Source organism: Vanessa cardui, chromosome 23, assembly GCF_905220365.1.
Source record: "Vanessa cardui chromosome 23, ilVanCard2.1, whole genome shotgun sequence".
Taxonomy (NCBI): Eukaryota; Metazoa; Arthropoda; class Insecta; order Lepidoptera; family Nymphalidae; genus Vanessa; species Vanessa cardui.
Genome location: NC_061145.1, coordinates 4,942,555 through 4,955,669, shown reverse-complemented (window position 1 = coordinate 4,955,669; position 13,115 = coordinate 4,942,555). Strand labels below are relative to the sequence as shown.

The window sequence follows — 13,115 nt, the reverse complement described above, 5'->3', positions numbered from 1 at the left end:
AAATATCCAATATATTTTACAAGTAAGTATATAGGTATATTAGTACATAATAAATTAAAGTAATATATTTTATACAAATAAAAATCCATGAACGAAATTTCATTTCTATTTTCAAATTTTTAGCCTTTTAAAAATTTTTACGTGAGAAGAAAAAAATCTAGTAACGAATATTCCAATTTATTTGAATTAGACATGATTTTGGTATTTCGTTTGTATGAACAACGCAACCTCTTTGGCCTTCTTAACTTAGTATTACTTTATATATAACATATTTAGCGATAATTGCGATAGCATGCAAAGTTTCTTTATAAATGCTTGCAAGATAAAACTATAATATCTTAATCCTTAGGAGACATTATAACAAAGAGTTATGTGTAGATATAATATTAAAAAAGAAAACATGTAAATGATAAAGCTGGATGCAATTAACTTGAACCATGTATAGTACGACGCAACTTAGATGTAGCATCGGCAAAATTCGTAAAACCGATAACATCCGAATTAAGTACGCCATCCCAAATTATCAATATTTATTTTTTATGTGAATATGACCTTAATACATACGTAAAAACGTGTAATATCATATAACCTAATGTATTCGTCAATTTGACACGTCGATTTGCTTCTTTGGGTTGAACTGACGCGAGAATCTATAGCGACGAATAGCGTCGAATGGCGCGATAGGGAGCTATTTCTATTGGTTGTGTAAACCGGCAGTAATCGGTTTTACGATTTTTGCTGATGCTATAGCTTATTTGTGTCGTACTATAATTATTTACATTAAAATGACAAAACGTTTGCCAGTCCGACAACCTATTGGTTTTAACTTCTTTACACTTTTGGCGGAAGGCAGCTTGAAATAAGATGTGGCGTATCATTGTTATACTATCTTGTAATTAGTTAATTAAAAGTAACTTTGGAATTTTAATATTTGTGTTTAAGTTTTATTCTCTGTATACGAAAATCGTAATGTATTTAAATATAAAATTTAAAATTTAAAATAAGTCTTCTTTGACTCTCGTGAACAAGACATTCGTAGATAATGTCGAAATATCGAGCTCCACCGAATAAAAAAAACATGGTAAATATCCCGAAATTAATAACTTTATTAATAACAAGTCTAACTAAAGGTAACCACTGATAACCACTGATTGGGAAGTCACTGGCCCTAAGTTACGGGGTCTCCTAGTTTAGAGGTAGAGAGCCTCTTTGATGTATGTATTAAACGGCTTTACCTACTGACCTAATTTATAGCGTTACTTATACATGTAGTCTAAACACATCATGAAATGACTTATGTGTTAAAAGTGATTATTTTTTTCTATAAGTATTCTATTGATTTTTGACATTTATTTTTTAACTAGTTTGCATTTTTGTTTTGTGATTGTTTTAAATTGTGACTATTAGAAAGCGCAAGTACAGCCGTTCTATTGATCATAACTTTACGAAGCGCCCCGGCATAATTCCCGTAGTCGTTCTACCCAAAGTTCTCGATTTGCCGTGGAGTACAAATATCACCTGACTTAATGCATCAGAAGATAAATCTTACCAAGATTGTATCTGTATCACCGAATTTTAGTGTCGAAATATGACGCAAAAATTAGTGACCACGATCGCTGTAAAGTGCTCGAAACGTGTTAAAAATAATAAATATACGCGATTCAAATCTGTTATAGCTTTAAGTTTTATTTCAATGTGTAATCGCGAAAATTTAAGACAACATAATGCTGATGATGCTGCGTCGAGGCTATCTCCAATTTTAAAAGTAGTTCTCGCGACAATCAATGGTACAATTTTGATCCCAATTTACCCAACATGGATTCTTAGTTTGATGTCTACTTCACGCACAAAATATTGAATAAATAGTGTGATATGTTACGTTTGTGTGAGTTTAAATGAAGATGCAAAGTCTTACTTAGATTACTGGGTCACCAAGGATGGGTTAATTTTATATTCGATTTTAAATTGTTATGTATGAAAATGTTGCCATGGCTTATATTTTATATGAGTACAAATTCTGACACTTATCCTACATTTGCCGAATATGCTCGTCGATCTTTACTACGTTTGCGCATGGTAAAAGGTTTAAGTGAGGAACTAATTAGCGCAATTCTCGTACGGGGTATTAATGAACCACACGTAAAAGCCTCAGCTACTAATGGAAAACTTATGCCCTGTGATTTAGTTAATTACTTGTCTACCTTCGTCAAACTAGCGCTAGTTAAAAATTAAGTTATGTAAACAGGCGCCACTTTTTACGACATTTAAGTGTTCTTCCTTTAGTCAAACGGGCCAAAACTAAACCAAATAAGCCACTAATAAAATAAATTTGTCCGATGAATTAAAAGTCAATTAACAATAGCGATATAAAATTGAATACAAAAATAACTTGTGCGTATTGTAAGAATATCGATCACAATAGTTTATTTTTTTGGCAAGCAACATTCCTATTAGAGAAAAATCCCGATAAATTTTGATCTTTCTATGGTTGGAATGACTCAATTGACATTCTTATAGACACAGCTGCTTCAGAGGTGTCTCTTATTTATTCCTCCATGGTATTACTAATCGGTGGCAAGTCCCGAAAAATTATTCAAGAACTTTTATTACAAAGCATAATTAGTGAAACCGAATCTGCTGAAAGGATCGAATGTATTTTGATTAAGGATAGGTATGATCTGCCGTTAATTGTGGATCATGTATACCATTCAGGTAATAGAGGTTATTTTACAACTCTAGACATGGTGTCCAATGGCTTTGTCGCTCGAGGACCATTATGAATACTTAAAAATGCCTTTTGAACTTGTAAATGCACCGGTTGTTTTTGAACGCTTTATTAATAACACGCTGCGTTCATTTATTAATGACAAGAAGGTGATGGTGGTACTTTATGAGTAAGTGATAGTAATACCATTGAGGAAGGGTTGAAGCTTTTGCGTGACGTTCTGTGTATAGAGTAATGCCGGTTTTTGTTTTTTTTTTTAAGTGTTAGTTTTTAAGCAATAAAATGAAATACGCAGGTTGTATTATTTTGAATAGGAAAATACGATCATCTAAGTTCAAAATAAATGCTTTAGTCAAATTTCGGTTGCTGAAGAACTTTCAACAGATTAGACAGTTTTTATCTTTTCGAAAATATTTTCTATATTTTTTTTCAATTTGGGCGGGAAGTAGCACGAAATAGGGTCAGGCGTATCTTTGTTATAACCATTCTTTTTTTCTCGCTGAAAAAACGCGTTACGCGTTTCCCCCACGTAATGGAAAGTGGGGGTATTTGGCACTCCCCGGTTCCCTGGACGCCAGTGCGCCCAGGTCCACCGGGTTTACCCACAAAAAAGCCAGCGGTACCCTCTCCGCCTTACGGCGGGCGCCACGGGACCACGCGTGTTACCGTGACGCAGTGACATCATTGTTATAACCATAATCAAAAATTGATAAAACTATTTATATTAATTAATATATTCTTGTCATAAAATTATTAAAAGTAATTTTGTTTTGTTTATAATATCATATTAAATCATAACAAAATGACAACAACCTGTCATTATACCTTTATTGTATTTACTGAGATGAAAGAGCAATCAGAAAAATATACGTAATTTGGTAATAAAAAACAATCTTTTAGCTTTATGTAATTGAAAAGAGTGTTTTCATTTAATGGTTTTATTTTCAAGGTATGAAATATAAGCTATTAAAATGTTATTTTAATTATTTGTAAAATTATGAAAAACCCATTGAAATGGAAAACTTCGCTGAAATAAATATTGATGAAAACTGATTGTTATAATCATGCTGATCGTTCTATATGTCACCGGAAGATTACAAAATTAGTTAGATTACAATCTGTCCCGCGTGTATAGCGAAAATAAATATGTTAAATTTCAATGATAAGTCAATCTTGTATTATATGCATATGTCAGCGTAAGATTTCAAAATTCGTTTCAGTACACAATGTTTCGATAGATTACAATCTTTCTAGTCTGATTGTAATCTATCGAAATATTGTAAAATTAGAATTACATGCAAACTTATGTCACCAGTAGTCTAAATTTAAAGCGTTCTAACAAATTCAAATAGACATTGAAAAAGATCTCATTTTTATTATTATCTGTATAGATTGGAAAAATACAATTCAATAATATTATTATAGTGTAATTATTTTAATAAAGTTATTTATTCCCTTTACCTATGTTAAAAATTAAATCTTCCATAATATTAAAAATCTGAGTACGATTTAGTTTTATTCATTTATAATTTAATGAGAACAAATAAAATAGAGTTGTACTCACTTTTATATACAGTGCCTGAAGCTTACAAATGGCAATGCACTCATTAGAGTCAAATGAAAACTTTACGTAATACTATGCTAATGTTGTTTAATCTAACAGAGTATTGTACACAACAAGAGAACAATGGAGACGGCCAATTAGTGTAATTTCGTGTAATGGATTAGTGTATGTTTCTCGCAAACAAATTATAAACTCGAATGCGTTTAGAACCATGTGTTGCACCCCTAGAGCTTTCCAATATAAGTACTATGTACAATTAATGTATACTGTAGAGTATTTAAAGTTGTTAATCCTCATTAGCTCAGCATCGTTTAACATAGTGAAAGGCGTGGGTTTGATTCTAATCCGTATTTGAAAGATTTGTACCCTCACTTATTACCCAACTATTCCCGAAAATATAAATTTAAACCATTTCTTGAGTTATTGGGTAATTTTTGATAAAAAAAATAAGTTGTAGATATCAATAATCGATATAGCTATTATTTCTTTAGTAAAATCTGAAATTAAATGTTATCTTATTTTCAAATAATAATTTAGAGTATAATGGATAGTTTATGATTATTTACATTTAATTTGCTAGATTTACTATAATGTAAGAGCTAAACTAATTTATACTTTTATACAAATATGAATCAAAATAGTTACGGTATAAATCATGACCCCGTGGAATGATGGCAAGAATGCTAACAGCATATCACAGTTGAATCGCACTTTTAAACAACTGGACAAAAATCGAACCAGTCATTTTACGGGTTGGCGAATTATTGTAAGATTGATACATTTTTTTTATTGGATTTTAAGACGATTTATACAGACTAAAAATTAGAGCAACGTTGTTGACATTCAGCTGTTTGACATAAAATTGACAACTGACAATCGACGTCATATGTCATTATAATCGTAAATAAAAAAATATTTTAGAACCTACGAGAGTAATTAGACTTCTCTATAGCTTGGTCCAATTTCACGTATATTATTTAACTTAACTTAATTTATCATCATATTTAAGGTTCTAGAAACTAAAAGACATTTTTAAAATGTCGTTCTTGGTCAAACAGTGTGTTCGAAGGGTAGGATCACTTGAATTATTCCTATAATAGATAAATAATTAATTTAACCTTTATAGTACGTATATAAGACCATTGTTTTTTTATCGATAGGTTTTAGCTCCAGCAGTAGCAGTATCGAAAAAGTCATGTTTTTCCACAAGTAAGTATTACATAACCTATGATACTAAACGAAAACCGCCGGTGCGATAATTACATTTGAATATTTTATTATTATTACGACGTTTTAAAACAGATCTATAATTCAAAGTAGGTTATGTAAATGCACATTTAATTAAACAAAATCTTAAACCTTCATTGTTATTTCTAGGTCTAATAAAACATCTATCTACTTAATTTAAAATTTGGTTAATGATTAATTATTGCTTTATTAAAATATCACTCACATATTTTCCAGCACCTGCTGCCTTTGTTCCAAGAGTACAGAAGCCTGCACCTGACTTTGCTGCTACAGCGGTAGTCAATGGGGAATTCAATCAGTTGAAACTTGCTGATTTCAATGGAAAATATGTTGTTCTGGTCTTTTATCCATTGGACTTGTAAGTATATATAGATAATATCTTTAAATATTAGTTATATATCATAGAGAGCTGCCAAGTTTGTTTGTTTAAGGGATGACCCATCTTCGACATACACATTGACGGAATAATACAACAAATCCATAGCTGAATTTGTATATTGATTGTTACCATATTTTATAAGCATAACATCCTCCTTCATCCTTCTTTTTCTGACAGCTCACATTTTATGTTTTTCTAATATGATTCTCATTGGCCAGAATCAAATCTCTAAACTCAGTGATATCAATCAAAGTATTTAATTATCTTATGCTGTGACATATATTTATTTATTATTTACTTATTAAGCATATATGTATACTTTACAATATTGATTTATTTGACTATTGCGTACTTCCTTTAACTCAAAGTTAACTTATACAATTATATTTTATGGTGTAACAGCATTCAATATATAAAATAGAATCAATACATACATTATTCATTTGAATATTGATTAAAAATAATTAAAATAGACAGAAGGGAACCATTCAGTAATTATGACCTTTATGCATTAGTAATTAGTATAAAATATATATCAAGAACTATATTACTACTATCCGAGAGAACTTTAAGCTTTGATCACTTTTAAACTACAAATTTATGCACCGCTGCTTCTTGGCCTTTTTAGCTCAAAATCAGCCATTATTTTTCTGTCTAGAGACTTATATAAAACATGGGGATTCTACTTTCTTTATGTTCATTGAATGACCACAGACATTTCTTATTTAATATCAGCTATTAGTGAATATAATAAAATTTTAAAAACAACCAAGAATTCCCCTTTCACCTCAATATGCTGTGTCACAGTTGTATGCATAATCAATTCTTTGATATCCTACCTTGTGTCTTATATATTTGCATGTGGGCATAAAAGTGCATTTTCCACGTGAATAAAAAGTATTTATACCCAATAAGTTTTCACAGCTTATTAACAATCATACTTTTCACAAAATCTCAATTGAAAGATGGATTACATAACCTCTTCTTCACTCTATGATGTAGTGTAATAAGTTCTTACAAGGAGCTCTACATTTGTCAATCTACAAGTTTCTATCAAAAGTTTTTTATTAAGCAAATATTTTATTATTCCAGCACATTTGTATGCCCAACTGAACTAATCGCATACAGTGACAGGGCGAAAGATTTCGCCAGTATTGATTGTCAAGTCATTGGTGTCTCCACTGACTCAGAATTCAGTCATCTTGCTTGGATTAATACACCACGAAAGGTATGTTATATTTGAGAGGATTTTAATTATTGGTACTTAAATGTGAAGTCTCAGTAAACAAAACACTTGGACCTTAATGACAGTTAAATTTTTTGTTCAGATTTTAGTATTCTTTTTTCTGTCAGATATATAAGTTATATTTTTAATGTTGTTTAAATAGTATCAGCTAAATAATGCTTTCTTTAATTTCCTATAATTAAGGGCATAATTATATCTATATAAAAAAGGAGAAATGTGTTTTTGATGAGTTTCATATATTGGATCCTTTTTTTAAGTCACCTGCACTGCGCTTACATAAAAATTGGATATCTGATCATTAGTTTTCACCGCCGCCCATAGACATTGGCGCTGTGAACCATTAACCATTCCTTACACCACCAATTTAGGGAACTAAGATATTATGTCCCCTGTGGCTGTTGCAGTTAACATGCTGTGTGCCGAATAAGTAATGAGTATAAGCTATATTCATTGTAATTATCATGCATCACTATTACATTACATATGGTATGAATCGTATTTAGTAGTGATAAAATATTATTTTTATTCTTTGTTTAAGGATGGTGGCTTAGGAAAACTAGATATTCCCCTATTAGCAGATTACCAAAAGAAAATTTCTCAAGACTACGACGTACTGTTGGAAAGTGGATTCGCCTTACGTGGTGAGTAATAGAATAGTATTTTAATAAAATACTTAAAATTTGGCTACAACTGTCATTCTCAAAGAATAATAGAAGACTGTGCGCAAGTATCTTGCATTATTTACCAGTATAATACTTTACAGGTAGTATGTTATAATACAGTTTGTAATGCAAAAATGAGTGCAAATGCGTCTTATTTCCCTTTTCTCAAGTTCCATTAGAACGGCAAATACAGTACAACTGAATTGACGCCGAACTTTCTTTTCTGGGCACGAATTTTGTAATATTTTACCCGAGAACTTTTTAGCAATGAAACAATTTATTAAAAATTTAGAAAAATAAGTGCCAATGTTTCAAACATTACTTTTTCACCAGTCCTTTTATTTGTGAAAAAAAGAAAATGGGTAAACAAACAACAACTGTGTTGAATTTAAATACAATAAAACTCTCCTAAGGACCTCTTTTTAATAAATACTTGAATGTACCCTTCATATACAGATAATAAATATTGTTGATTACAGGACTATTCATAATTGACAGAAATGGAATACTCAGACATATGTCGGTGAATGATTTGCCTGTCGGTCGTTCAGTGGAAGAAACCCTTAGATTGGTTAAAGCTTTCCAATTTGCTGACAAACACGGAGAAGGTATGATCATTTAATGACATAAAGTTTAAAAGAGACTTAAGATTATTTTTTTATAACCTATAAGCCAGCTTCTTTATTTACCGAATTGTCTATTAATAGTAACTGATCAGTTCGTATCCGAACCATTAAAGAGCTTTAACGTTACATGTGATTTGTGACTTCGATAGTTACATTACATTTTTTTACCGAGAAAATTATTGTTTATATACTCATTAGTGAAACACAAATGACGATGATTGAATGTTTTGTTATTTTGTGGAATAAATTAAAATTGACTTTTTATTCTTGTTAAAAAAAAATACAAACAACTATGTCAAAAAATAATAATTGTTGCAATTTTTATTAGTAACGATAAAAAATATATAATTATTTCAGTGTGCCCAGCAAACTGGAACCCTGACACGAATGCTGACACCATCAAACCAAATCCCAAGGGCAGCAAGGAATACTTCCAAAAAGCCAACTAAAACTAAAAAGAACAATTTTTTAATCGGTAGAAGCCAGATATAAGTGAAACTTATATTCTCTTAAGACTAAATGAATGTAAATGGAAAATGTAGTCACCAAGAATCATAAATATTAATAGTAAACTAATTTAAAGGCTTCCTTAACTATTACTACGAAAATTTCCATTTGTTTTTAAAAACTCTTGTGATTATGAAATATACTAGAACTGTAAAGAAGCATTTTATTATAAAAAATAAGCAATTATTCAGCATGTGCTGAACATTTTAATAAAAAAGATAATCATATTTAACCTGTTTTTATTCATATCCCTCTACTTTAGGTAATATATTATTAAGAATATATATACTTGTTAAGTGTTAATTATTTTGTACTGGTAATTATTTTCATTGCTAGGAATAAAATAGTGACTTTTCTCTGTATTATGTTCAATTAAATATAAAGTTCTGTAAAATTTGTGAATTTTTACAGTTGAGAGTTCTACTGGTATTAGTACCCTGGATTCCAACTTCTATACCAATTTCAAAAGGGTCGGAGTATTGAGACAAATCGCAGACATTTGTTGCCAGATATAATTACTAGATTTGGAGATCAGGTCATTAACATTGCCTTTAGGACTAGTTCAATTTTTATAAGGGGCCAAATCAAATACATATTTGACTATATGTAACTTTTTCCCTTAACTCCTGCATCTGGATTGTATATACAATACATAGGATATATTCTACTTAATTGAACATATTAGCTAATATACCCATATGAGAATCAAATCAAATGAAACTATTTCTGGACTGAAGGATGTGTGTAGGATGGCAATCTTGTTCTCAAGGTTTGTTACTATTTTGGTGGTTTACGTATTGACGACATATGTTATGGATAATATTTCTTAATGCATCAACATCTGAGTGATGACCACTTACCATCAGGTATAGAATAGAATAGAATTGCTGAATATTTCTATTACAAATTAATTTTTATAATGATTGGTGAAAACAAAAATTTGGAAAAAAATCTTTTCATAACGTATATTTAATTTAATTTCATTAGATATAAGTTTGACACATAATATCACTCTTAAAGTGTTAATACATTAACAATAACATTTATTTTGGCAAACTATAATCTAATTATTGAAGAAGTTTCTTCTCAATGGTTGTTGAGAACATATTTATAAAATTTTATTGCAATATATCTCAACTAAGTTTCATTTCTCTTACATATAGTAAATTGCATGCACATTTTATCAACAACAATGAGAATTATTTTTCTCTATAGGTATGTATATAATTCACCTGATTATTTTTTTTACCCTAATCCGGCGATGAATTTTAAAATCCTTTAAATATATTCCTATATTATTATACCACCTATAAAACAATGAAAGAACTTTGATTCTGTAGCTTTTCAAAGGCAACAAAATCTTACATGATTTTTGTGCTTGTGTATCTTAAAAAAATTACAGTCTTTTCAATCACAAAAATGGAATAAAATGTTTTTTTTGAACATTAAATATTGCTTTATATCAATTAATTATCTTATTGTTCTATGGTGGTTTTACATTGTTGCTAATAGATATTTCATAGCAATATAACAATGTTAATATCCATAAGTAATACCAATAAGAATATGTTACTTCAAAGTACATACAATAAAGTAAAACTTGTATATCAAAAACATGATTTAATTTGGAGCAAAGACATTACATATCTACCAATAGATATTTTTTATTCAAATAGGTATATATTTAATACTTTTAAGTTCAGTTTTAAAACTTTCCATCACTATATTTTCCGACAGCATCTACTGTACGTTTTCATCATAATTTTGTACAGGAACTGTTCGCTCTTCTCATTTCATTTTTCTGACCTCATATTTACTCCACTCGTTTAAAATGGAAATTACATGATCCCTCAGGAACGATCGTCGTCAGAATCCCAATACTCAGATTCATCTGATTCAGAATCTGAAGAGTCACTGCTTGATGCAGATGAATCAGACTCTAGGTCATTATTTAAGTTATTTTCACCGTTAAGCTTATTAAGTCCGGGTATTAAAGACATAGATGCCATTTTAACAGCCATTTCATTTTCTAAAATCTGATATTCTTCTTGCTGAACCATTTCAGCAGCAGCCTCTAATTCTTCAAGTTCTAGTTCAACATCTTTTTTTGTTATCTCTGTATTAGCAATGTTATCACACAACTGAATGAACTCATCCTGTGAACACTGCTGAAGAAATATTAAGTAATCCTTTATATATATTTGATTTAAAATGTATCTTGCATCGTCGCTTTGTTGGAACATTTGATAGATATCAATAACACATTTAATAACAAACTTCTTTCCATGTTTCAGCAAGGATATGAGATCATTCTTTACTTTGTGACATATTTCAAAGTTCCTAAGTATGGGATATACAAGGGCTCGTCTATAGCAAGCTTTAAGAACTTCTTTAATGTCCTTAAAAACACAAAACCAGCTTAGAGTTGCTGACAATTTGTTGATTGTCCAGCTTGATTCAACAGTACTTTCGTTCAACGTTGTCCTCTTATCATAGCAATAGCCATAGAGTATATCCACAAGTCCAAGAAAAACTTGCCGATGCTCAGTTTTGGTTAAAATGTAATGCTTATTTGGCAAATCTTTTAATAAACTCACCTCTTCCTCAGTAAAGTCAGCATCTTTATTGAAATCAGGGCTATCCCAAAAGACAGTTGCATATAAATACGGAGCAACAAGTTCATCACAATGTAAATCAGCTAAATAATGATCCGATGAAAATTTTATAAATTCATACTGTTCTCTTAATGAATTTCTTTTACCAATAGGATGTTGCTCTGGCCCTTTAAGCTCAAAAATTTTTGGGAATTCCATACCAATCTCTTTGAATTCTGTTGTAATTTTACTTGCGAATCCATATGAGTATTTGCTATCAACTTCATTCTCATCATTCTCTTCATCAATTGTGATTCCTCCCTCCTCCAACATCTCAACTAAATTTGGATTTAAATCAGGAATATGTCGAGGCGCCAATAAGCTAGTGATCATATCGAGATTCTCAAAATGTTCTCCTGGGGTTTCCTTATCAAAGGTAAGGTTGAAATCTCCTGAATCACATGTATATGAACCCTTTGAGCTGTCATTTTCAACAATTTTACCAGGCAAACGAAGTCTCAGAAAATACGGACTTGAGACGAATAAGAAATTCTCACCGTCAATATCGATCTCAGTTTCGCCGATATTTGTGTACGGTGCATGCACTGTAATATAGACGCGAGTTTCGTCTTGTTGTAACTTAAACCGTGGCGTTAACATTTCGAAGAAGAACTTATTTAACTAGAGGTCAATATTTATGTAGAAAAAGACTAGGAATCAATAATCAATTTACTAGAAAACAACCACTCACTCACAATACATCACATAAACACTAAACATATGAAAGTTTTGAATGAGTATTCACAAAACAAACACACAAAATCAATCACTATACATTTATTTGTATATTTTATATTCAATGGCGATATATTTTATATCTACACTAGTTGAGCGCAACAATGTGACGATAATGTGATCCAAATCCAATGTGATCAATAAAACAGTGGTTATATATATAAGTCATTTGTGATTTGATATGCATTAAGCGGTGTTACCAACTCGAAGTACTTTGGTAGATGGCACTTTTTGTAGACTACCCTAAGTTTTGAAAAGAGTCCAAAATAAGTATTAATTTTTAATATTGACGATGAATAAAAATAACAGTCAAACATTTTATTTTTCGCTTTGTATACTTTGACTTACCAATTACTTAATATTTCAGTTACCAAAGGTGTAAATATTTTTCAGTCATCCCAAATCCTACCGTCGCTTTTAGTGCACGAACTTAGATTTTCATTGTCATAAATAAAATTATCGTTTTATTTTGACCATAATAATATTAATAATCAAGAGATGTTTGTGAAACCGTATTGATAACAGACACGGTTCAGTAGAGATATTCTGTACAAGAAACTCGTATCTCATCACAGAGTACGAGTTTAAACTGATACAATGTGATATGTATAACATTTACTATAATAAAATTAAAATTTATAGGATACACGTTTCAAAATAGCGTATGCGCACTGAATTCGGTTGTAAAATTTCATTACATACTAAGAGATACCTTACAGAATCGCACTTATATGTCCTAAAAATAAAATTAAAAGTAAACATATTTTAG

The 13,115-nt window shown here is 30.3% G+C and overlaps 2 protein-coding genes across 2 annotated transcripts; one reads left to right on the top strand and one right to left on the bottom strand.

The window, feature by feature from the left end:
• Positions 1-5,163: 5,163 nt before the first annotated feature.
• Positions 5,164-9,184, top strand: LOC124539865 (peroxiredoxin-2-like). The gene is made up of 7 exons (XM_047117225.1): positions 5,164-5,359; positions 5,450-5,498; positions 5,754-5,895; positions 7,009-7,144; positions 7,701-7,803; positions 8,304-8,432; positions 8,808-9,184. The coding sequence occupies exons 1-7, from the start codon at positions 5,327-5,329 to the stop codon at positions 8,897-8,899; spliced, it is 684 nt and encodes a 227-aa protein (XP_046973181.1). The 5' UTR covers positions 5,164-5,326; the 3' UTR covers positions 8,900-9,184.
• A 719-nt stretch (positions 9,185-9,903) lies between these two features.
• LOC124539798 (protein SHQ1 homolog) lies at positions 9,904-12,517 on the bottom strand. The gene has a single exon (XM_047117152.1). The coding sequence runs from the start codon at positions 12,209-12,211 to the stop codon at positions 10,808-10,810; it is 1,404 nt and encodes a 467-aa protein (XP_046973108.1). The 5' UTR covers positions 12,212-12,517; the 3' UTR covers positions 9,904-10,807.
• Positions 12,518-13,115: the final 598 nt, after the last annotated feature.